The sequence below is a fragment of the Dryas octopetala genome, chromosome 3 (genome assembly GCF_963921425.1).
Source record: "Dryas octopetala chromosome 3, drDryOcto1.1, whole genome shotgun sequence".
In the NCBI taxonomy this organism is placed as follows: Eukaryota; Viridiplantae; Streptophyta; class Magnoliopsida; order Rosales; family Rosaceae; genus Dryas; species Dryas octopetala.
In genome coordinates, this window is record NC_141368.1 from 7613574 (window position 1) to 7636583 (window position 23010).

Below are 23010 nucleotides of genomic sequence, written 5' to 3' on the forward strand. Positions count from 1 at the left end.
GATAGGTTGAGAAGGGGAAGCCAAGCTTGTTTAAGCCTCTAGAAATTCTCTAGAGAGTAGAGATCGAGAAGCTAAGGCAGCAGCTAGGTCATCAGTCATCAGGTAGTCTGTTGTTTAGCGACAAATGGATAAGTCCTTGGCGAGTTGGCGGAAACGAAGTGTATGCATCTGCATGAGACAGCAGGTGGCTCTGTTTTGCCATTAACACATGCTCTCCTTTTGTTGGGTCCTGCCGAGTCATATCCCACGCGTTATAAATGCATTACATACAAATATACAATTGCATACCACTTACAAGGGTCCCATCTCCCCATCGTGGATAAAAAAGCAAATGTTTTTTTTTTTTTGGTCGAATAAAAAAAAAAAAAAAGCAAATGTTGACCTTGCATGCATTTGTGATGAAACCCTCACTTTTTAAGTTTTTGGGGTAGCTGGGCAAAAAAAAAAAAGTTTTTGGGGTTAGCTCGAGGATAATCTGTTGACATTAGTGTCCCACGTAGGAAAAATAAAAGCCTTACATAGTAAAATATAAAATTTTAATAGAATATAAAGTTTTAGTCAACCTGTTTGTGCATTGTTAATTAGTCAACTTCTTTGATCATTGTTAATTGGTTATGAGTTGAATGCTTTAATTTCTTTGTAATACCAAAGAACCTACACGTGAGAGGACATAATTAAGATTACGAATTTGAGACTTGAACATGAGACTTGTATGGCGTGGAGCAACTGAGCAAGGAACCAGACATAGGTTCGATCAAAAAGAAAAATTTTAGGGGAAATGCTCATGATGCAACAGAGCAACTGACTGGAGAAAATGTTTAACAGGCAACCAATCTACTAATGCAAATTATTATACCACTTAACCTCTCCAACTACAATCACTTTTATCTCAGGTACATACAAAGCAATATCATGTAGAGGTAATACTGACAACTTTCAGCTAGCATCGCTACATAATTAAAACACTGCGTCTTTCCTAAATGCAAAACTAAAGTCAAAACCAATGGCAATGACAAAGACACTTGCAACCGTCTTCAGCCATTCAATGTATCATTCTACTCTTCTTTACAAAAGTTTGAAGAATATAAAGAATCCTGCATCACACAACCAAAGATTCTTCATCTAACTAGCCCACGTTCACCGGAGGTAGCGAGAGCTCAGTGTCATGAACCAACAACACCAGCAGTTGCAGAATCAGCATGCACTCGGTGCACAAACTGACCTTTCACTCGGGGCCTCTGCTCTGCCAGTAATTTCCTGCTTTGGTATCGGACCTGTGCAAATATTAGTTGTTAAAGGAATGATACCACCTTATGATATATAGGTTGTTGTGTTAATGTGGTATTAGAAGCTCAAAATGGGAGGTGTCTAAATCTAGGTTTATGGGATCTGTTACTCAAATCTAAAATAGAAATTTCCAAACTAGCTGGGAAGTACTACTAACAGTAGTAAGAAAACTACTGTAGGAACAAGAATAATTGCAAGTGCAGTTAAACAGAGCTTTTCTTAAACATTGGGTGCATCAAAGCATTCAGACCCAGAAAAAAGAAAAAATGTATGCATAGAACCCATACCATATTCAAGGTTGTGCATGCAAGCTCATATGCAACAGTAGCAGTGTTTATCAAAACTAAAGAAAATGATGACACTGACGATGATGATAATACCTTCTTCTCAAAGCACCGATCTTTCCGCTTCAGTCTGAACTTAAGCAGAGCTGCTTCCCTTTGGCTGGAACAAAGGGAATCCACTCCTCCAAATCCCTCACGAACAAAGTGACTACTGTCATTCAAACTCTCAGAAGCTGTGGCCATCTCACCTGCCACAGCCAAAGTAGCATTTCCATCACTGCTACTACAAATGCTTCCATATGCACTGCTACTAATATGGTTACCAGCACCGTTGCATAAACTATCACAAGCACTCTGACCAGCAGCAGGAGAGCCAGGTCTCCAATCCTCCACACCCTCCAGTTTGTTCTGCTCATGCACGGTTTGGTCAATAGATTTATAGGTAGGTTTATCAGACAGGTGAGAACCCTGTTCTGAGTAGTGAATTTCAGGATTGGAATGAATTGAGGAATTCATAGGAAAGGGGGACTGTGCTCTGTGGTCAACTGATTTGGTACAGTATACGGGAGTTAAACCTGATTGTCCAAAAAACAAGGATGGGAAAAAATGACCGTATCCCGTACATATATTATCAGACCTTACTCCAGTGACATGCATCATCCCAAGTTGAGGGTCTGGAAAGGATGAATTTGCTTGCTCAGTTTGACTGTCAACCAGGCTATCATGGGAATTACTTGCACCCTCTGATTTAGAACTAGGAAGCGTTGGGAAAAATGGTTGCAATGTCTTGCTATTATTATACCTGCATGTCAGAACTTCGGACTCAAAAATTTAGAAATATAAGCTCTAGTTTTCAAAAAAAATTTGAAGATAGTTACAAGTTATTCCAATTTTGTTTTTTTTCTTAGGGAGTATTATAGGACTGTTCTAAGCACCAAACACATTTTCTATTCTTTTTTTTTTTTTTCGAAATTATGATTCTTCCATTATAAATGGAAGGTCAATTAATCTATGTCACTATTCCCACTCTCAGAAAATGTCAGACATCTCTACCAACGGCTTCACTTCTACCCAACAGCATTACCACTTTAATAAACAACATATTCATATGTGACTTCTTATTATTCAGATCAAAACCACTTTGTATAATGCCATTTCAGACACAAATCGAGAGGGAGTGAAGCCAAAAAACAAAAAGAAAAAAAAAAAACCCAAACACATGCTTTAATTTTATCTCACTGTCGCTTAAGTCTTAACAATGGACAGGGAACCAAAATACTCACCATGAAAAGGCGGAGGCATCAGAATGGTTCAGTACAGGCTTCTCATAAGTCACTTGCTTATCTGAACCACCCAAACAACTTCTCAAAGAAAGTTCCAATTGCGGGGTGCATCCCACGTGACTTGTACCATTATCTTTGCTGTTAGGGTGTCTAACAGTGCATGTGGGTCGATTGTCAAAGGTTCCAATCAAGTCAACAGCTCCACTTGATGGTTCAACCGGTTCATAATGGCAGTTGCGAGTTTCACTAGCTGCATTAGCATTTCCTTTGTAACTTTCAGGTTGGATACCTTCATCTTGAACCATTATTTTAGCAGAAACAAGGTCCTCTCTCTGCCTTACGGCAGTTGAGTTATAAGCTTCATTCAAAGGTATAACATCTGATCCAAATGTACCTGACTTCTCTGCAACAAATGGTTTGTCAGATACCAGCATACCACCTGCTAAAATTACTGAAAGAGGAAAGAAATCCAAACACATATAGAGAGGGAAGCTAAAAAATATGGAATACCTTTAGCTTCACTCTCATGCATAACAGATTCCTTTTCCAATCTAGTGCACTCTTCAAGCCTTTCTATCTCTGTATTTCTCAAATTAGAAGCACTCCCATACTTTAGCTGTGAAATATCCTGCATATTTTGCACGTATACACTCTCAGCTTCCAAGCAAGGCGTTGTACAAGAGCTCTGCAAAAAAGGTAACAAAACATGCAGTCTGCATATGAAACTCCATGGAGCCAACCTATTCTAGAAAAAGGAATTTTCGTCAAGCTATAAGTGACCTCACATGCATTACATCAAGGACCCTGGATACATATTTCTAACAACTTATTTCTTTTCCTTTTCATGACTGTTGTGCAATCAATTAGACAAGTTAAAATGGGGAAAACAGTTGATACTTAGTGAGTTAGAATTCGCATATTAAATCATTGATTACTTTCATTGGCTGTATAACATTCAATCTGAGAAAATGACGCAACATCACCAATATACACCCAAAAGCATGACAGAAATTATATCGATTCAAGCAGAATTAATGCCCTTGAATACATGACCAGCGACAAGATCAAAACATTATTAAATATACTTACTTGGGCTTCACTTCCTTTCTCATTGCATTCCTTATTTTTCCGCATAGAAGCTGCACAATCATTTGAATGATTGCTTGCTGCATTGATCTCGGAAGTGACTTCAACTTTATGCTGTGGAGAGGTTAAGTTCTGAGGATCCTGTAAACCAATCAGCTATTAAAATAAAACATACAAGAAGAAAAACGATATGTATCATTTAAAGTGTATTATTTTGCCTTCAGAAATAAAATAAGAAGTAAACCAAAAAAGTAGTGAAAGGGCAAAGTGAAAAAAATGGAACATACAGTGTGCCTTCTCCAAACATGCTGCCAAAGGTTCTTTAACTCATTCCTCCTGACAGGCTTAATGAGATAGTCAGCTGCACCTTTTAGCATGCATTTCAAAACCATGCTAATCGAATCATGAGAGGACATCACTGTATGGTCACCATGAAAGTTTAGTTCCATATTCCATTTTCAGACCAAAAACTATAAGAAAGAAGGAGCACATTAGGCAAGTAACATACTTATGACAGGTATGTGTTTGCAAATGTCATGCTCCATGACTAAGGTGAGAAGTGTGAATCCGGATATTGATGGCAACTCTGCTTCAGTTAGTATAAGGTCTATCTTATGATGCTTCCCCTTAATGATTTCCCATGCCTTTAACCCATCAGCAACTGCAACAACTGCTCAAACAAACACATCCCATTTTCAGAAAGTGAAGATTCATACTTTACACCAACTTTCTTAAATGCATATATTTAATACCATTCACACAATCAAACATTCTCAAAGCAGATTGAAAGAGCTCATAAATTCAGTAAATAAATAATCATAATTATACATTCTCTCACTGATTACCATCAAACATTTATTCAATGAACAAAATAAGCAAACTTGACATTAAAATTAAGTCAAATCTCTGCAACCAAGAAAAAGGGAACAGAGTAATCGACCTCTGTAATTGCATTTTCGAAGAAGCGCAGCGATAATCTGACGCGTGGAATCGTCGGATTCGACCAGTAAAACCCTTAACACCATTCGCGGCAGATACTTCTCCCACCTGACCACCTCTGTGGAGCCGCCAGCACCACCACCATCCTCTTCCTTGTACTCATCGATTTTCACAGCCTCCATATCCTCCCCACCACTGACCACCACTTCACCCATTCTCATTCACCCTACCAAAACCCAAAAACACGCAGCTAATTCCTGGAAATCTCACAGAACTAGAAAGCAAAGCAGAAGGGTTTAAGCTGCAGTGAACAAGCTTCAAAGTGCCTCATCCCACTTTGGTTAAGAAGAAGAAGAAAATGATAACAACAACAAAAACCTCAAAAATAAAAACCATTTGAGGAGCGAGCTGAGGTTGCGCTCGCAGGCTCACATCCGCGAATAACCAAGTAAATATCTATCTTTGCTTTGTTCGATCAAAAGGTGGGTCGTCATTGGCTTCTGGGTGGGGAGATGACGTGGAGCGTCCTCAGCCACTGTTTTGATTTATTCTTGCTTGTGCTGATCGTCGGCGGTGTGCGGGGGCCACTGCGGGACACGTGTCGGCGAGGCTGGGGCTTCCTTGGGCTGGATATTTTTGAGGAGCGTTGTCACGTCTGCTTTTGCGCCACCACAAATTTGAAATCTCGTGTTGTGGACGCGACACGTGCGCGCTTCGGACACAATCTTTGCGGGAGCTTTTTATTTTCCGTAAAAGAAAAAAACTGTCTCCTTCGCCTCCTTCCCTTTGCGGGAGCTTTTTATTTGGGCTTTTTGGGTTATGTTGGTTTTGGGTTGTTAAAGGGTTTTGTCTGTTTATCCGTATTTTCGTTTGAGCCTGTTTTATACACACCATTTTTTCTCGAGTAATATTATTTGAATTAAATTAAGTGATTAAATGAGAGATATTAAGTGAAATGTCACTTGAGGATGTGATCCTCATCTTAACATCTCCCTAAATGACACATCACTTGGTCCCTCTTATTTGATCATTTAATTTAATCCAAATAACATTACTCTTTTTTTCTCTCTTTACACACATGTCTAATTAATTTGTAAAATTATGAAAATCACTTAATGTGAAATGACTAAGGAGGATTTAAAAAAAGTAAAAAATAAAAACTAGAACCAAGGTCTCTGCCAGCCCACCACCGATCGGCGCTTCTCCTCCTCTTTCTCTTTTTCTCTTCCCTTCTTTCTCTTTCTCTCTTTCTCTGCGTACCACCCCTATCGGACGAAAAGGGAGGCCAACGACCTTGCCAGCCTTTAGATCAGGAGGGGATTGGGTCGGCATGGTGCAAGGGGTGGCAATTGGGTTGGGTATCCTACCCCTTATTTTTTATTTTCATTTTAGTCTTAAAATTTATTTAGTTTTAATTAGTCAATTTGTTTGGTTAGTTTATTTTATTTATTTAATTATTTTTCATTTTGAAATTAATTAGTTTAGGCATGAAAATGAATAAAGTCCTTAGAAACTCATGTAAGACTTTGAACGTAAATCGTCCCATTTTACCTTTATGCAAAGGGAGCGTGACATTTTTTTGACAAAAATTTAAACAAAACTCTAGAAAACTGATCCACATTAATTTATTTTTAAAATTTAATGTTTTTATGTATCAAATTTTAATTTATGAGTGAATTTAACACACGAATTATAGTTAAGAGGGTAAATTATTCATTTCGCCAAATTTTTTTTGGTAAACTTTCTCTATCAAATTTTGATTCCCGTTTGTCTTTCAAAAGTGGCCGTGTAGCCGAGAATGAATGAATATAGAGCAAAGCAACGATGCAGCTGCTCTCTCTGCGTTCATCGAAAACTGTAACAACCGCCACTTGCTCTCTGACCCTCCCGCCAAAACCCCCACCACTCTTCTTCTTCGACTTCTTCTGCTACTCCTCACAACCCCATCAACAAAACCATGGAATCGGGTCTCCCTGCAGAGTCCAAAAGCTCATCGCTGCCCAATCCGATCCTCTCCTCGCCAAAGAGATCTTCGACTACGCCGCTCGCCAACCCCATTTCCGCCACTCCTACGCCTCCTACTTCACTCTCATTCTCAAGCTCGGCCGCTGTAACTACTTCTCTCTCGTCGACGACCTCCTCATCCGCCTCAAGTCCCAGCGCAACTACTCCGTCACCCCCGGCCTCTTTTCCCACCTCATCAAAATCTACGGCGACGCCAATTTGCCCCACAAGGCCCTCCGGACCTTCTACACCATGATGGAGTTTCACTGCAAGCCTTCCACTAAACACTTGAACCGCATTCTTCAGATTCTCGTTTCTCACCGGAACTTTCTCCGGCCGGCTTTCGACGTTTTCAAGGACGCTCACCGTCATGGCGTTCTGCCCAATACGCAATCTTATAATATCTTGATGCGTGCGTTTTGTTTGAATGGGGATCTTAGTATTGCGTACCAGCTGTTCAACAAAATGTTTCAGAGAGACCTTGTTCCGGATGTGGAGTCGTATCGTATTTTGATGCAGGGGTTGTGTAGGAAGGGTCAGGTGAATACCGCAGTGGACTTCTTGGAGGCTATGTTGAACAAAGGGTTCGTTCCGGATACGTTGAGTTATACAAGTTTGTTGAATAGTTTGTGTAGGAAGAAGAAGCTTCGCGAGGCGTATAAGCTTCTTTGCAGGATGAAGGTTAAGGGGTGCAATCCTGATATTGTTCATTATAACACTGTTATACTGGGGTTTTGTAGGGAAGGGCGTCCGATGGATGCTTGTAAGGTTCTTGAGGATATGGCATCAAATGGGTGCTTACCAAATTTGGTGTCTTATCGGACTTTGGTTAGCGGGTTATGCGATCAGGGGATGCTTGATGAGGCAAAGAGTTATATGGAGACGATGATATCAAAAGGGTTTTCTCCCCATTTCTCGGTTGTTCATGCTTTGGTTAAAGGATTCTGTAATGTGGGTAGGATTGAGGAAGCTTGTGGAGTTATGGAGGAGATGCTAAAGCACGGGGAGGTTCCTCACACTGAGACTTGGCTTGCAATAGTTCCTAGGATATGCGAAGAGATTGAGATGGTGAGAATGGAGGAAACTCTGAAAGAGGTAATGAAGGTAGAAATTAAGGCAAACACAAGAATAGTGGAGGCAGCTTCTGGTTTGGAGGACTACTTGATCAAAAAGATACGGGCCAACTCAAGGAGAGCTTAATGTTTCTTGGTATGTGGCTCACTGGTTTCTTTCAACTCCCTGCAGGCTCTAGCATGAGGATCTGTTGGATTTTGGTCAAGTTACTAGCTTTACTTTGTTCTATTTCACTGAATGAGTGCTCTTCTAAAGTTGTAGTCTTGTTTAAATTGTTATTGAATTTGAGTTTCTCACAATCTGTAACATAAAATCATTCATCCACCATTCATTTGTTCAGTTTTGCATTAATTATAGTAATTGGAATAGTGAATTGGTCTGGTTATCGGTTGTTGTCCATATGCAACTTATGGATCTTACGGTTAACCTTTAAAAGCAATTGAAATTAGTTTCCATTGAGACCACTTCAGTTGTCTAAAAGTTTATTTATGTTTCCATTGGGGGATTGCAGGGATCATGGAGAACAGATTGTGCTTATCGTTCTGGGCTAGTATGATTGCGATGCAACTGAAACAAATCTCTTTCGCGGATAATGGAGAAGCTGTATGCTTTCAGTATTCGTTTGTGGACAAAGATCAGCCTATTATGTCCAATTTTGCAGCTAGGAACTGTTAAACCATGGAGGCATGCCGACATCAAAGCAAATTACTGTTTAGTTGCACTCTTTGAGTGTTGACATTGTGCCTGCCAACATTGGCTGACATGTAAGAGCTTCAAAAAATGACTTGTATTCTTATTGTATCACCAAAACCAACTATTCTTTTCGCTCTCTCTTGCTCTCTAATACACAGTACACATCTATAAAGGGTACATGACAAACATACTAAAATTCATAAGCACCAATCTAGCTACTACAAAAGCTACAATAACATATCTATGGAACAATTCAGCACTGTTGCCAATCTTGGAAATTGTACTACACCCAAAACTCTACACATTAGGCAGATTCTGATGCAGAATCATAAAATTTAGAATCTGGCAGGCATTGGGATGGATGGTCTCTTGTGCAGTAATGAAGATTGAAGACTTGAGGTCAAGGGTAAGTCCTTTGTAAAAGTCCTCTTACTATTATTTTCCGACCACAAAACTCCTGACAAGCAGCAATGGAATAAATCACAAGAGAAAGAGAAATGGAAATGGAAAATTAAGGTTCAAAATGGGGGAGAATTCATGTGTTTTACCGTTCCATCTAAAGAGACCGCTGCGTCGCGCTCTGCAGCTGAAGAGAATGAGAGGAACCCATAAGCACGGTTCTTCCCGGACTTGCGATCGTGCAACACTCTTGCACTAGCCACAGTCCCAAACTGACTAAAATGGCTTCTCAAAACGTGAGGCTGCACAGCCCAGGCAAGGTTACCAACATAGAGTTTGTGAGGGCTTTCATAGACCCTGTCCTTCACCGGTGTTGAATTCATTGCCTCAGAGTTCTTCCTCCTCCTCGGGTTCATATGAACCGAAAACCTGACCCGCATTTCCCTCCCCCCAACATCCTTCAAAACAATGATCAACTTTCAGCACTAAAAATCAAAGAATAGAATCAAACACAAAAAGGGTAGCTGAGTTTGAGATTAATGAACACTTACACATCCATCCAGTGCAGCAATGGCGGCTTTTGCGGCGTCCATGGAGCCCATTGTGACGTAACCCGACCCGCGGCTTATACCCGTCTCGGAGCTCCGGGAAATCTCTACAGAGAAAACGGTCCCGTGAGGCTTGAACATCTCCATGAGGTCTGGAATGTCGGAGCTCCTGGGAAGATTACACACGTACAACTCACACGGTCTCGACGGGTTCTGCTTGTTCAATCCCCCGCCTGAAATGTCGTCGTTGGGCCTCTCGTCCTCCACCTCATACCCATACTGACCCACCTCTTCTTCTTCAGCCACTAGGTCCACCACCAGCTCATCTTCCAATACGGCCAGCGCCGTCAAAACGCCAGACCCATTTTTGGGGTACCTAAGCTTCTGCTGATGCTTCTGCTGCAACAAAGGGCGCGACCCCCATCTCAAAACGAACCGTTTCAGAGTAACTGCGCCAGCGCTCTTCTTGCTATTGCTGTTAGCAATCCAAGAGGAAGAAGAGGGTCTTATGTTTAAGCAAGTGCCTGCCATGGCCATAGCTCACCCAACTTGCATTTTCACTCGCTCTTCTTTATATATCGCATTTTTCATATGGATAAGATTACGGCTATCCAGGTTTTCAACGGGTCGTTTGTTATGCTGGATTGGGCCGGACGGCCCGAACTACACTTTATATAGATGTGTCAAATGGATCAGGTCGTGCTGAGCTCATTTTGGCCTGGATTGGTTGCATAATATAAGATTTGATAAAATAAATAGCTAGATTCATGTTTATTTAAGAAAAAAAATAAAGGGTATCTTTTAACTTGACGGAAAAAGATGGGAAGAAGATTCTCCACTAATCCCACTAATTTTGGTAGAATTAAAAGGGATAAGTTTTCCCTTATGATTAATTTATTTTATTCTCATTTTTTTTCTTGAATATACATAAATTTAGTTATTTATTGTATCCAATCATATCCTATGCATCAAAAAAGCCTTTATGTTTTGTGTTGGTTTACTTAAAAGTTGTCATATTATTGGCAAAAAAAAAAAGTTGTGTCATATTGATTCAGCTAGCTTTGTGCTAGTTTTCATATTAAAGCTGCGTCACTTCCTTCATTGGATGGTTTCAGGCTTGCTTGTCTCTCTCTCATATTGGAAGGCTAGGTTTGGAACCCTTTAGGAACTGAATCGCTGGAAAGATCTCTTCTTTGGTTTAAACCGATCATTTGTCATCTAATTTTTCATCAAGTAATGACCATGTGCGCATCACAAGCCCTTTCTTTAAGGGTATTAATGTCATTTTGTGTGCTTATGAGAGGATGGAGTTGACTAAAGTCAAGTGGGCATTCCATATTAGGTGGTACATGTGTCAATATCTAATGTCCACTTGATTTAGGTCACGGCCTCATCCTTTTCTTAGGCATACGAAATAAGTTATTGGTTTTAAAAAAGGTCAGTGCTATTCATACCACTCTAAATTGCTGAATTGACCACCCTATTTTAAAATTTTAACTTTACCTTTAAAATAAAAAATTTCAATTTTGTTCGTCGGGTCATTCGACAGTTATCTACTGAAATATTTATAATTATTCGACAGTTATTTGCTAAATATTGGTGGATTATTCGGTGGTTATAGATTATTCGGTGGATAACCACCGAATGGAAATGAAAAAGGCATTCGACAGTTATCTGTCGAAATATTTGTATTTATTCGACACTTATCTGCCGAACATTGGTGGATGTTTCGGTAGATGACCACCGAATGGATCTGGGTAATTTCATTATATTTTTGCAATAAAGGGTAAAATAGAAAAAAAATTGAAAAAAATTTATTAAGGTGGTCAACTCAGCAACTAAGGGTGGTTTGCATAACCTCACTCTTAAAAAAAAAAAGAGCAAAATGTGCGCTAGTTCATTACTAGGAAATTGATAAAAACTGACGTGGGTTGTATATTGTATAACAAAATATAATGTGGGTATAACATTATAATAGTTTTTTTTATTGGGTTGCAAATCGGAACTACTCCATTAATTTGGGTGGTATTTGCGCAAAATTCCCGCGAAAAATTGACATTTCTTGTTTTTAAAAAAATATTAAATGAGTTATTTAGTTCGGACTTGTTAGAGTACCCGGCCCAATATAATTATGGGCCGAGTATTTTGTTTTTTGTTTTGGCTTTTTTGCTTCATCTTCTTCACCAACAGTCCCATTTCAGACTCGCACACAGATCAAACCAGTCGACGACGCTCTCATGGAGTCGGATCAACTGTCGATCAAATTCGGGACCCAAGAGGCCCTGGAGCACGTGCGAAGCCTGACGGACGTGGGAGCCATGACGCGGCTCCTCCATGAGTGCATAGCGTACCAGCGAGCCTTAGATCTGGACCTCGACAACCTCCTCTCCCAACGCTCCGACCTCGACAAGCAGCTCCTCAGTCTCCACAAGTCCTCGCAGGTGCTCGAGATCGTCAAGGCCGACTCCGATCACGTGCTCGCCAACGTCACCTCCACGTGCGACCTCGCTGACCACGTCAGCGCCAAGGTCCGCGAGCTCGACCTCGCCCAGTCGCGTGTCAAGTCCACGCTCCTCCGCTTGGACGCGATCGTCGAGCGCAGCAACTGCATCGACGGCGTGAAGCAAGCGCTCGACGGACAAGACTACGAGTCTGCCGCCCAGTATGTTCAGCGGTTTATTCAGATTGATTCTGAGTACAAGGACTCTGGGTCTGAGCAACGAGACCAGCTCATGGAGTCGAAGAGGCAGCTCGAAGCGATTGTGAAAAAGAAGCTCTCTTTGGCTGTGGACCAGAGAGACCATCCGAATGTGTTGAGGTTTATTAGGTTATACACGCCGTTGGGGTTAGAAGAAGAGGGTTTGCAGGTTTATGTGGGTTACTTAAGGAAGGTGATTGGGATGAGATCCAGGCTTGAATTCGAGAACTTGGTGGAGATAATGGAGCAAAACAATCAGACCCATCAGACACAGGCGGTCAATTTTGTTGGGTGTTTGACCAATTTGTTTAAGGACATTGTGTTGGCCGTTGAAGAGAACGATGAGATTTTGCGAGGGCTTTGTGGGGAAGATGGGATTGTTTACGCCATTTGTGAGCTTCAAGAGGAGTGTGATTCGAGGGGTACTTTGATTTTGAAGAAGTACATGGAGTATAGGAAATTGCCCAAGTTGTCCTCCGAGATCAATGCCCAGAACAAGAATTTGCTTAATGTTGGTGGTGTTGGTGTTGGGTCTGAGGGACCTGACCCGAGAGAGGTTGAGCTGTTTTTGGAAGAGATACTGTCTTTGATGCAATTGGGTGAAGATTATACTGAATTCATGGTGTCTAAGATCAAGGGATTGGCTAATGTTGACCCAGATTTAGGCCCGCGAGCGACTAAGGCTTTCAGGAGTGGAAGTTTTAGCAAAGTGGTTCAGGATATTACTGGATTTTATGTCATATTGGAGGGTTTCTTTATGGTGGAGAATGTGAGGAAGGCGATAAGGATCGATGAGCATGTGCCTGACAGTCTTACGACTTCAATGGTCGACGATGTTTTCTATGTTTTGCAGAGTTGCTTGCGAAGGGCCATTTCCACTTTGAATATCAGCCCAGTGATTGCTGTGTTGAGTGGAGCAAGTAGCTTGTTGAGCAATGAGTACCATGAGGCTTTGCAACAGAAGATGAGAGAGCCCAATCTTGGTGCAAAGCTGTTCTTGGGTGGTGTTGGTGTGCAAAAGACTGGGACGGAGATTGCCACGGCTTTGAATAATATGGACGTGAGTAGTGAGTATGTCCTCAAACTGAAACACGAGATTGAGGAGCAATGTTCAGAGGTAATTGAAATGATTCTGTTTATTATTTGCTTTACTTTTCAACATTTGTGACATGAATGATAACTACACTGATTAGGCAAGTCTTTGTCTCGCATTTAACTTTCTTTGTATTAGGTTCGAAGCCCATCTGCGTAACCATGCATATTTAGATTTATACAAATACAATCCTTCATTTAATCTTAGTGTGTGCCCCCTCTAGTGTCTAAGTCCCTGTTCTTTGAGATTTGTTTTGCAACAGCTTTGTCAATCTTTGCAAACATAATAGAACTATACATACTCTATTACTTTACAGTGAGAAGAGAACATTTGTTGATAATACAAATATGAAATGGAGGTTGATGTGGTGCCAACTTGCTTTTGTAATGAAAGTTGTGTGATTGCCCGTGATTGTGCATTAATGATCACTTGATAGTGCTACATAGTGCTCTATTTTAGTAGATTGGTTTGCTAAATTTCACTTTGGATGCTGCAGTTGTAGGCTTCTTTATAGGATCAAATCTATACATTTAAAGTTTGCTACTGTAGTCTAGCAAGTTGATAAGTGCAATAGAATACATACATTTATGATGTCTTTCTTTATTTACTTATTGTATGATCTGTTCACGTAGCTGTTGCCTGTACCTTCTTAATCCTTTGGATTTTTCAGTTTCTATTCTTCATTTTTTCTCTACTATACTGAAATTCATGCACAGAGGTGAAGAGTCAAAAGAGCATTGTAACTCATTGAGACAGTTGTTTAGCATTTCTCAAAGCCCATTTGCCACCTGTGGATGGTTATAATTCAGTGCAAATGGAAATAGTCCTTAAGAGCCACATTTTGGCTGTCCAGAGTTATCAAAATGGCCTTGACAACATGTATAGTATTAGGTTTTTGTTTATAGATTTATATCATGCTTGCGTTGCTCTCTAGGCTGTACTTCTAAGTATTCTATTGTACTTGGGAGGTCACATATACCTTGTTGGTTGCTTCAGTATAATGTTTATATACACTAGAAAATTCTCTGGTTATATGGGGTTCTTTTATATCCTTTTTTTTTTCCTTCTTAAATTTATGTTAAATTTTGTCATTTGATGTGATCATTGGTTTGGTTGGATTTTATTGTTTGGCTACATATTTTACTGTTTCTTTATCTAAACATTTCCAATATCAGGAATTAAACAGACTGATATCTTCTTTATCAGGTATTTCCTGCACCAGCTGATAGAGAAAAAGTTAAGTCTTGTCTGTCCGAATTAGGGGATATGAGCAACGCATTCAAGCAAGCTTTGAATTCTGGCTTGGAACAACTAGTGGCAACTGTGACACCCCGTATCCGTCCAGTGCTAGATAATGTGGCAACCATCAGCTATGAGCTTTCAGAGGCTGAATATGCAGATAATGAGGTTAATGACCCATGGGTCCAAAGGCTTCTTCATGCTGTTGAGACAAATGTAGCATGGCTGCAGCCTCTAATGACTGCCAACAACTATGACTCATTTGTACATTTGGTAATTGACTTCCTTGTGAAGAGGCTTGAAGTAATTATGATGCAGAAAAGATTCAGTCAACTTGGAGGCCTTCAACTAGACAGAGATGCCAGGGCATTGGTAAGCCACTTCTCTAGTATGACTCAAAGGACTGTTAGAGACAAGTTTGCTCGTCTCACTCAAATGGCAACAATCCTCAACTTAGAAAAGGTATCTGAGATTCTAGATTTCTGGGGTGAGAATTCGGGACCTATGACATGGAGACTGACACCGGCCGAGGTCAGGCGAGTTTTGGGTTTGAGAGTTGATTTTAAACCTGAAGCAATTGCCGCTCTCAAGTTGTAATCCCCTTCTGAATTGACACTTACCCTTCATATTCTTTTGTTGTTTCCTTTTCATAAATATCATATCTTCATTCTTATTATTACCATTTATTACAGCTTTTGTTTACCAGATTTTTCTGTAATATTTTACCTAGAACATGTACTTTCAATTTTGAACCTCAAAAAGTGTAGAAGAATACTTCGATTATTGGAATTTTGGGGGCAATTTACCATTCATATTTCCATTGCCAACTTTGTTAATTTTAAAAGTTCAGAAGTTATTAAGTTATTCTCTCATACTAGAATTGACATAATATCGAAGTATGTTATGATGCTTATTGCCAGGTTAAAATGAGTGTCAATTTTGTTCATTACTCTTTAACTTTTAACTACGGTGTAGTATTACTATTTCACTAACCCGTATTGTACAATGCATACTATTAACTATGTCTAAGTTCTAATATTAATGCCTGGCCAGAAAAAAAAAAAGTTCTAATATTAATGCAATTAATATCATCACAAGTTCATAAGAGGATCGACTATTTTGCGTTGTGTGAACTAATGCTGTCATATCAATTTAATAAGTAGGACCCAATGAAAGCAAAATTTTGAGAATCATTGTGCAGATAAATATAATAATATTGGAAACAGAAAACCAACATCCCTTCAGGGTTTTGCTTGCGATTACAAAAACAGTGATAACTTAAAAACGAGCATGAACAAAATTGAAACGAAAGACCCACCCTAAACAAACATGTCCTGCTTACAGTAGAAAAGCTAATACAATCTTTGTAAGTAACAAGTAACTGCTAGCAGTAACTAAAAATGAACACCATGCATATCTAGGAACAGAGGCAAACCACCAGGTTTTCTTTTGCTAATGAAGGCAAAGCACAAGTTGATTGCTAGAAGTCCAACATAAATTAGACGTGAGCAGTGCCCTGAGTGAATTTAGGATCCTCACATCTGTACCGACCATCAGGTCCAATTCCAAAACCCTTTGGATCCGCAAAGACATTCTCCAGCAGCTGGCTGCGAGGTGGAAGTGGGCTCTCATCGGCGAACTCAACAGCATCCTCAAGCACCTCATCTATCTTCTTATCTATCACCTTCAACTCTTGTTCAGTGGCTAAATTGTGCTCAAATATGTATTTCTTCAACGCTGTGATGGGGTCTCTGGCAGCATATTTTGCCTTCTCAGCTGACAAAATAGAACCAAACATGGTTGTTGTTAATATTTAAACAACGATAACTTGATATTGGTTTTCACCGTTCAAGTAGACAAATAGAACAGATAATCCAACAAAACGGCGGAAAAAGTTAAATCATGGGCAAATGCACACAATTATTAACTCCTCTTGTAAATGATTTTATCAGCTGATAGACATGCTTAAGAAATTGACAAGTAAAAGCTTAAACTAGTAAGCCAATCTCTTCAAAATCAAGGAGAACAACAATCTAATATCTAAACAGCTACAGAACTATCTACAAAATGTACAACCGCCAAAGAGAAAAAGGAGAGGCATAGTTTAGCTCTTAAAATGCACAACAGCAGAAGCTACCATAACCAAGAATTGCCCAAAACAAGTACATGACTAAAAAGGAAAGACATTATTCAAATACTCACCAGGGTCACGGAGCTCATCGGGATCAGCCAATGAATGTCCTCTAAACCTGTATGTTTCACATTCCACCAATGTTGGCCCTTCTCCTCTCCTGGCCCTTCCAATCGCCTCCTTTGCCACCTCCCTCACCTTCAAAACATCCATCCCATCCACATGAACACCCGGCATGCCAAATGCAGGCCCCTTCTTCCAAATTTCTGGATCAGAAGTAGCCCTCAGATGTGACATTCCAATAGCCCACAAATTGTTCTCCACAACAAACACAATTGGCAATTTCCACAATGCTGCCATGTTCAAACACTCAAAGAACTGACCATTATTACAAGTCCCGTCTCCAAAAAATGCTAATGTCACATGATCACAGTCTGCCTCTTTCAACACCTCCCTCTTATATCTAGAGGTGAAAGCTGCACCTGTTGCCACCGGTATCCCTTCACCAATAAATGCAAACCCACCAAGCACATTGTGCTCTTTTGAGAACATGTGCATTGAACCACCTTGGCCTCGGCAACAACCAGTGGCCTTCCCGAAGAGCTCACTCATCACAGCACGAGCAGGGACACCCTTACTCAAAGAGTGTACATGATCACGGTATGTGCTCACCACACTATCTTCCTTCTTTGTAAGCTTGATAAAGCCAGTTGACACAGCTTCTTGGCCATTGTAAAGGTGAACAAACCCGAACATTTTGCCTCTGTAATACATCTGGGCACACATGTCCTCAAAAGCTCTGCCCAGTACCATGTCTTCATACAGCTCCAAGCCTTCCTCTCTTGTTATCAGCTAAAAGCACAAAGATTTAAAAGCCATATAGTCTTATACACTGTTCATTTCATAAAAAATCGTACTCTTCCAAAAAAAACATATTAGGCAAAAAGCTAGATGTGTACTTCAACAGCTCTTTAAACTTAATTACAATATATAACGAAGTTTCCCCTACTTCAAACATAAGACGCAAATCAAATTGAATCAAATCAACCGAGAAACAGAATTGGAAGTTGAATTTTTGAATTTTTTTGCTCTGGGTTTCCAATCCTCCCAAACAAGTTAAATTGAGCTTGATTAAGTAGAATTGCTCGTAAAGCTCAGCTACCCAATACTAAAATCCTCAAAAAGCTTTCAACAAAGGAAATGAATTTGGAAACCCCATTAAGAAAAAACAAAACGTACCCAGAAAATTCAATCAAGAAATGAAATTTAAGAACAAAAGTATTACCAGATTGGTGGATGCATGGACCTTCTTCTCCTTGACAGCTTCGGAGATGGCAACGACAGCGGATCGACGGTGGGCATTGGAATGATTGGGCTTGGCAGAGAGAGAAGTGGGACGGAGGTTGCGGGTGGATCCCAGAAAAGACGAGGCCTTTGGCAAGAGCAAAGAGGAGGGCTTGGTGTCATTGGATCTGGGGGTGGTGGTGTTGAGGGGGAGGGGTTGGGGGAGATTGGTGGTGGCGGAGAAGGACATCTCTCCCTGTTTCAATGGGTCCTCTGTTTTGTTTGGGAGGTGAGAAAATGAGGGAAAAGAGGGGGAGATGGGAAGAGAGGGAGTGAGAGAAAGTATAAGAGGAGAAGAGAAGGCGGAGGAAACGATGGAGAGAAGCTTGGAAATAACCGCCTGGAATGCCACCCAACTCAACCAACTCCACTTGTAGGACCAAAGTTTTATTACTCCTACTCCTTGGCACTTTTGGTGTGTGACACTTTGGCTAATTTTATGTGTTTTAGGCTTTTGGCTTTGTAAAGTCCGATAGGAGCATTTTTTTTTGTTTTGGCCATGACCAATAGGAGCATTTTGTTTGTGCAAATTATTGTACTAGGATAGTTGGGTTTTCTTCCATTCATTTATTATTGTGTCATCTTTTGATGTTTCCTTTTTAATTTCTTCTTCTTCTTTTTTCCAACATTTTATTTATTGGTTTCATAAGGATTTTCCTTGTGTTTGTGAAGGGAGGGAAAGATGAGTAGATGAGTAGATGATTACCATACTACCCTGGGAATGACCATTTATATCAATTTATGATCTACGCATAATTTCTTCATTTATACAAGGATGTGGAATGATCAAGCTAATTCAATTCAAGAGTGGACATGAGAAATGCATACATCTTTATATAGTCATTGTGAAATACAATTTAGTGATCGAAACTTTTAAGTCTTTATTTAAAGACAATACTAATCAAATTATATTAAAAAAACATATCCAATAAAGTTAAAATGATGATGATGATAGTAATTAAATGGTTAAATACATGTTCATTTAACTACATTTTTGAATATATGGTTTTTAGAAAGACCCATAAAATGAGGCCATTTTAAGACACAACACAAGGAAAGTGGCTTCATCAAGATATGTAAAATGAATGAAAATCAAATCTGAATTTGACTTTAGTTGAATTTGAGTATAGTGTTTGTTTGGATCTCTTGGATTTAACGGAAGACGCCTGCTATCTTCACAAATAACTACACATCTTTTAATCAAAAATGATTTAAACTTTCATCACCATCAATTGAAACTTGCAAGTTTACAGCAAACCATTTTTTTTTTCTTATTATTTGAAATTGTTTTTAACCACACATCTCGTTTCTTATTATTTCTGTCATGATTCATGTCTTTGCCGTGACCATGTGGACAAGGATGAGTTCCAACGTGTCATCGGATGAGAACTACAAATCCTTTTCTGATTTCCGATAACATCATCTGAATCATTAAAATAGAAAATGTGGAGTAATTAATGTCACTCAGGGTCCATAGCTCAGTGGTAGAGCATTTGACTGCAGATCAAGAGGTCACCGGTTCGAACCCGGTTGGGCCCTCCAAATTTTTTTTTCTTTTTTTACTTTATAGCACAAGAATGCCATGTATTAGATTAGTTGACTGGGCCGACGTATAGCCTATCCAAGATTGTTTTATAAGCCCATTAAGCATTCCCAGCCCATCTGGGAAAGCCATACGGCCCACACCCATATTCTGGTTACACCATCTGAGACTCCCTCCCTCGCTCACTCACTCACTCTTCAATTTTATTCACTCCATGACCTCCGTCTCTCATGCAAATCGCAAGTGAAAACATTTCTCTCTAATCCGACGACGACCCAAAACCAAAACCAGGTGAGGACGCTCCTCTCTTTCTGATACTCATTTCTGATTGAATTGCTTCTCTTTCTCTCTACTTTGATTTTGTTTGATTTATGATAAAAGATGTGTGTAACTTTGGTTTTGTTTGATTTGGGGCTTCTGTCAAAGATGTGGGTAGCTTTGATTTAGGGTTCTGGTTATGAAGAAAATTTTCCTGATAATTGTTCAACTGAGCAATAGAATTGACTATCCTAATTTATGTCCAAATGTATCTACACCTTATGACTAGCCTACTGCTATGAGCAAAGTTCAATATTTTTTTTGGGGTTTTTATAGTTTACATTGAGAGAGAATTTAACTGTTTAAAGTGTTTTTTTTTTCCCCTTTAATAAATGTTGAAGAACTTGAAGTCTTATATTTTGCAGGTTATGGAGAGCTGAAAACAAGGAAAAAGGAAAGTCCTTTAGCAAAGCAACATTGGGTCACCTTCACTACCTTTGTTCAATCGCCGCCTCTACCTCGTTATTCTTGTTTCTGATTTCTGCTGGTAAGAGTTTTTTCTTTTAGTAAACGCCCCTGTTATTAGACTTTAGGCTTAGATGGTTTGCTGTTATTTACCAGGTATTAAATTTCTTCAATTTGTTGTTGGTAGAATTCTTTGAAGAAACAGGTGAATTCCAAAATGCTCCAGCCCCAAATTGTACAATCCCCAGCTAGGCTAGGCCTATCTAACCCCACTTCACCCTCTATTCAAAACCCTACCCCACCAAAACTCCCTTCTTCACAGCAACCCAATGGCCCCAGTCCCTCCTCATCCCTACTTTCTCTCCTCGCACCCCTCCCTAGAGCACAATCCCTTCTCATCCAAATGGCCTCCCTCACCTCCAAACTCTTTGAAGTCTCGCCTAATCGGTCCCTTTGGCTCAATGCATTCCGTGGGTCTTTCCCAACCTTTCTTTCCACCCAAACCCAATCACTGACCTCAACCCAACTTGACTCGTCTCCTTCCTCAACCAAAGAAATCCTCTCCCAGTTCACAGCCCTTCAAACCCAACTCTTCGAGGCTGTTGCTGAACTCCAAGAAATTCTTGATCTTCAGGATGCTAAGCTGAAAATTGCACGTGAAATCCGGTCCAAGGATGCTGCACTTCTGTCCTTTTCCAAGAAACTGAGGGATGTCGAGCAGGTTCTTGATGTTCTTGTTGATGATTACTCAGATTTTTCCCGTCCCAAATGGAAAAAATTGGAGGATGATGCAGAAGATGGTTCTTCTTGCACCACTACTGTTGCATCTCAGTTGAATTTATCGGATATTTTGTCATATGCCCACCGGATAAGCTACACAACCTTTGCACCCCCAGACTTTGGGGCTGGAACAGCTCCTCTTCGTGGGGCACTTCCACCTGCCCCACAGGAAGAGCAAATGCGTGCTTCTCAGCTATACAGTTTTGCAAACCTTGATGTCGGTTTACCTAGGACAGACGAGGACAAGGAGAAAACGATTCAGGCAATCATGGAGCCCCCACCTTCAGAGCCAACAGAAGCCAATCGACCTCCCAACCTGGCTGCACTTCAGGGTCTGCTTCCTCCAAATATCACAGTTCCGTCAGGTTGGAAACCGGGGATGCCTGTGGAATTGCCAACCAATTTACCTGTGCCCCCACCTGGATGGAAGCCTGGGGATCCAGTGCCATTGCTCCCATTGGAATCTCTTCCAATTCCTAGGCTTGAGGAGCAACAATTACGGCCTAATGCTCCTCCAGCAGTACATAAACCGCAGGAGACGATACAGGTTCGACATGTTCAGCTGGATATTGACCCAGATGATGATAGTAGTGATTATAGTAGTGATGATGGAAGCTCTGAAGATGATGATTGACAGTCAACTAGTGTGATGCATGGAGTTTTACGTGAATCCCTTTTTTGTCTTAATGTACATCAACTTTGTTTTCCATTTACATTCCCTTTGAATCTCAATTTGGGCATTGCTTCTTATTTCTGAAATTAAAAAATTTTGAATTCTGTTTGCCTTTAATTTTCAACAAGTTGATTAAAAGAATGAACATGTTTGTGGGCAGAGAGCAAGTTTGTCTTCACAATCACGTAATTTAGTATATATGATGATGATGATGATGATGATCCTTGTCCTTTTTCTGCATTGCTAGCAGATGAACTAATTAGGCAAATGCTAGTGTACCTTTAAAGACATCTTGAAAGGATGCAAGGTATTTGGTTTTTGCTAGTTCTTACATAACTAAAGAAACAATCCTTTATCTGCTTTAAATTGAATCTCGAGAATAGACTGAATAGTGCAGCCATAATTTAAAAAAAAAAAAAAAGCGAGATCATGTAGAAGGTGCTTTGTGTTTTGGACAAGAATAACGTATAGGAATAGAAATTAGTCATTCACTATAACAGGGTCCATAGCTCAGTGGTAGAGCATTTGACTGCAGGTCAAGAGGTCACCTGTTGGAATCCGGTTGGGCCCTCATACTTTCATTTGTTAATGTTGGCACTATTTATTTTGTTGAGAAAATTTCAGATTTAGTTTACTTATTTTATATTTAGTTCAATTTTGATCTATAATTTTTTTAATGAGTTAATTACACTTATACTCCCTGAGGTTTATCTTCTTTTCACATATACCCCCTAAGGTTTTAATAATTACACATACACCCTCTGAGGTTTCAAACTTTGCATATTACCCCCTACAAGAGAAAAAAATAAATAAATAAAAAAGAAAATATTTGTATTGAGGTTGGACCTTACACCTTGAGTAATCTTATTAGGTCATTTCACCCCTTAGCATGTTTTTCTGTATAATTTTTCATCATTTTTCATCTCATATAGAGAGTTTATATGCAACCGTTTTCAAACCTCAAGGGTGTATGTGTAATTATTGAAACCCTATGGGGTATGTGAAAAAACGATAAACCTCAGGGGGTGTAAGTGTAATTAACTTCATTTAAGTTCTGTTTTGGTTCATTAATTGTTCTACTTATTCAATAAAGGTCCAGATTTGTTTTTTCAAATTTGTCCTGCATTTTTTAAGTTATGTTTTGGTCCATTAATTGTTTCACTTGTTCAATAAATGTTCAAATTTGTTT

General features: G+C 39.8%; 6 protein-coding genes and 2 non-coding genes across 10 annotated transcripts; 5 read left to right on the forward strand and 3 right to left on the reverse strand.

Moving 5' to 3' along the window:
- Positions 1–833: 833 nt before the first annotated feature.
- Positions 834–5319, reverse strand: PRR9 (pseudo-response regulator 9). 2 transcript variants are annotated; one of them, XM_086238829.1, is made up of 8 exons: positions 4881–5319; positions 4449–4610; positions 4228–4358; positions 3944–4081; positions 3365–3482; positions 2855–3257; positions 1668–2373; positions 834–1274 (listed from the first exon to the last, which is right to left on the reverse strand). In XM_086238829.1, the coding sequence occupies exons 1-8, from the start codon at positions 5098–5100 to the stop codon at positions 1164–1166; spliced, it is 1989 nt and encodes a 662-aa protein (XP_086094955.1). In that variant the 5' UTR covers positions 5101–5319; the 3' UTR covers positions 834–1163. The 2 variants fall into 2 exon arrangements, with proteins under 2 accessions (XP_086094955.1, XP_086094954.1); XM_086238828.1 differs by having other exon boundaries at positions 3365–3539.
- Positions 5320–6701: 1382 nt separating this feature from the next.
- Positions 6702–8785, forward strand: LOC147290355 (oligomeric golgi complex subunit-like protein). The gene is made up of 2 exons (XM_086238830.1): positions 6702–8092; positions 8469–8785. The coding sequence occupies exon 1, from the start codon at positions 6704–6706 to the stop codon at positions 8081–8083; it is 1380 nt and encodes a 459-aa protein (XP_086094956.1). The 5' UTR covers positions 6702–6703; the 3' UTR covers positions 8084–8092; positions 8469–8785.
- A 38-nt stretch (positions 8786–8823) lies between these two features.
- On the reverse strand, positions 8824–10204 carry LOC147290356 (RNA-binding (RRM/RBD/RNP motifs) family protein). The gene is made up of 3 exons (XM_086238831.1): positions 9601–10204; positions 9199–9507; positions 8824–9107 (listed from the first exon to the last, which is right to left on the reverse strand). The coding sequence occupies exons 1-3, from the start codon at positions 10132–10134 to the stop codon at positions 9051–9053; spliced, it is 900 nt and encodes a 299-aa protein (XP_086094957.1). The 5' UTR covers positions 10135–10204; the 3' UTR covers positions 8824–9050.
- A 1569-nt stretch (positions 10205–11773) lies between these two features.
- Positions 11774–15439, forward strand: LOC147290357 (conserved oligomeric Golgi complex subunit 4). The gene is made up of 2 exons (XM_086238827.1): positions 11774–13412; positions 14595–15439. Exons 1-2 carry the CDS (start codon positions 11835–11837, stop codon positions 15222–15224), a joined length of 2208 nt encoding a protein of 735 aa, XP_086094953.1. The 5' UTR covers positions 11774–11834; the 3' UTR covers positions 15225–15439.
- Positions 15440–15808: 369 nt separating this feature from the next.
- LOC147290358 (pyruvate dehydrogenase E1 alpha) lies at positions 15809–18533 on the reverse strand. The gene is made up of 3 exons (XM_086238761.1): positions 18044–18533; positions 16830–17610; positions 15809–16403 (listed from the first exon to the last, which is right to left on the reverse strand). The coding sequence occupies exons 1-3, from the start codon at positions 18290–18292 to the stop codon at positions 16126–16128; spliced, it is 1308 nt and encodes a 435-aa protein (XP_086094887.1). The 5' UTR covers positions 18293–18533; the 3' UTR covers positions 15809–16125.
- A 1036-nt stretch (positions 18534–19569) lies between these two features.
- TRNAC-GCA (transfer RNA cysteine (anticodon GCA)) lies at positions 19570–19641 on the forward strand. Its single transcript has one exon. It is a non-coding gene; the product is annotated as a tRNA-Cys (tRNA).
- A 195-nt stretch (positions 19642–19836) lies between these two features.
- On the forward strand, positions 19837–21938 carry LOC147290360 (hydroxyproline-rich glycoprotein family protein). Of its 2 annotated transcripts, none has more exons than XM_086237525.1 (3): positions 19837–19936; positions 20329–20450; positions 20556–21938. In XM_086237525.1, exon 3 carries the CDS (start codon positions 20586–20588, stop codon positions 21780–21782), a length of 1197 nt encoding a protein of 398 aa, XP_086093651.1. In that variant the 5' UTR covers positions 19837–19936; positions 20329–20450; positions 20556–20585; the 3' UTR covers positions 21783–21938. The 2 variants fall into 2 exon arrangements, with proteins under 2 accessions (XP_086093651.1, XP_086093652.1); XM_086237526.1 differs by having other exon boundaries at positions 19869–19936; positions 20314–20450.
- A 382-nt stretch (positions 21939–22320) lies between these two features.
- TRNAC-GCA (transfer RNA cysteine (anticodon GCA)) lies at positions 22321–22392 on the forward strand. The gene has a single exon. It is a non-coding gene; the product is annotated as a tRNA-Cys (tRNA).
- The last annotated feature ends 618 nt before the right edge of the window (positions 22393–23010 follow it).

What these genes read in the sequence shown, in the direction of transcription:
- PRR9 (XM_086238828.1), bottom strand. Translation starts at nt 5,100, where the DNA reads ATGAGAATGGGTGAAGTGGTGGTCAGTGGTGGGGAGGATATGGAGGCT. An exon ending in GCATGAGAGTGAAGCTAAAG is followed by an intron (nt 3,258 to 3,364) that starts GTATTCCATATT and finishes CATTTGTTGCAG; the next exon opens with AGAAGTCAGGTACATTTGGA. An exon ending in GATGCCTCCGCCTTTTCATG is followed by an intron (nt 2,374 to 2,854) that starts GTGAGTATTTTG and finishes TCTGACATGCAG; the next exon opens with GTATAATAATAGCAAGACAT.
- LOC147290355 (XM_086238830.1), top strand. Translation starts at nt 6,704, where the DNA reads ATGCAGCTGCTCTCTCTGCGTTCATCGAAAACTGTAACAACCGCCACT.
- LOC147290356 (XM_086238831.1), bottom strand. Translation starts at nt 10,134, where the DNA reads ATGGCCATGGCAGGCACTTGCTTAAACATAAGACCCTCTTCTTCCTCT. An exon ending in TTGCTGCACTGGATGGATGT is followed by an intron (nt 9,508 to 9,600) that starts GTAAGTGTTCAT and finishes ATTGTTTTGAAG; the next exon opens with GATGTTGGGGGGAGGGAAAT. An exon ending in CGGTCTCTTTAGATGGAACG is followed by an intron (nt 9,108 to 9,198) that starts GTAAAACACATG and finishes GCTGCTTGTCAG; the next exon opens with GAGTTTTGTGGTCGGAAAAT.
- LOC147290357 (XM_086238827.1), top strand. Translation starts at nt 11,835, where the DNA reads ATGGAGTCGGATCAACTGTCGATCAAATTCGGGACCCAAGAGGCCCTG. An exon ending in TTGAGGAGCAATGTTCAGAG is followed by an intron (nt 13,413 to 14,594) that starts GTAATTGAAATG and finishes CTTCTTTATCAG; the next exon opens with GTATTTCCTGCACCAGCTGA.
- LOC147290358 (XM_086238761.1), bottom strand. Translation starts at nt 18,292, where the DNA reads ATGTCCTTCTCCGCCACCACCAATCTCCCCCAACCCCTCCCCCTCAAC. An exon ending in TCCATGCATCCACCAATCTG is followed by an intron (nt 17,611 to 18,043) that starts GTAATACTTTTG and finishes TTGTGCTTTTAG; the next exon opens with CTGATAACAAGAGAGGAAGG. An exon ending in CGATGAGCTCCGTGACCCTG is followed by an intron (nt 16,404 to 16,829) that starts GTGAGTATTTGA and finishes CTATTTTGTCAG; the next exon opens with CTGAGAAGGCAAAATATGCT.
- LOC147290360 (XM_086237525.1), top strand. Translation starts at nt 20,586, where the DNA reads ATGCTCCAGCCCCAAATTGTACAATCCCCAGCTAGGCTAGGCCTATCT.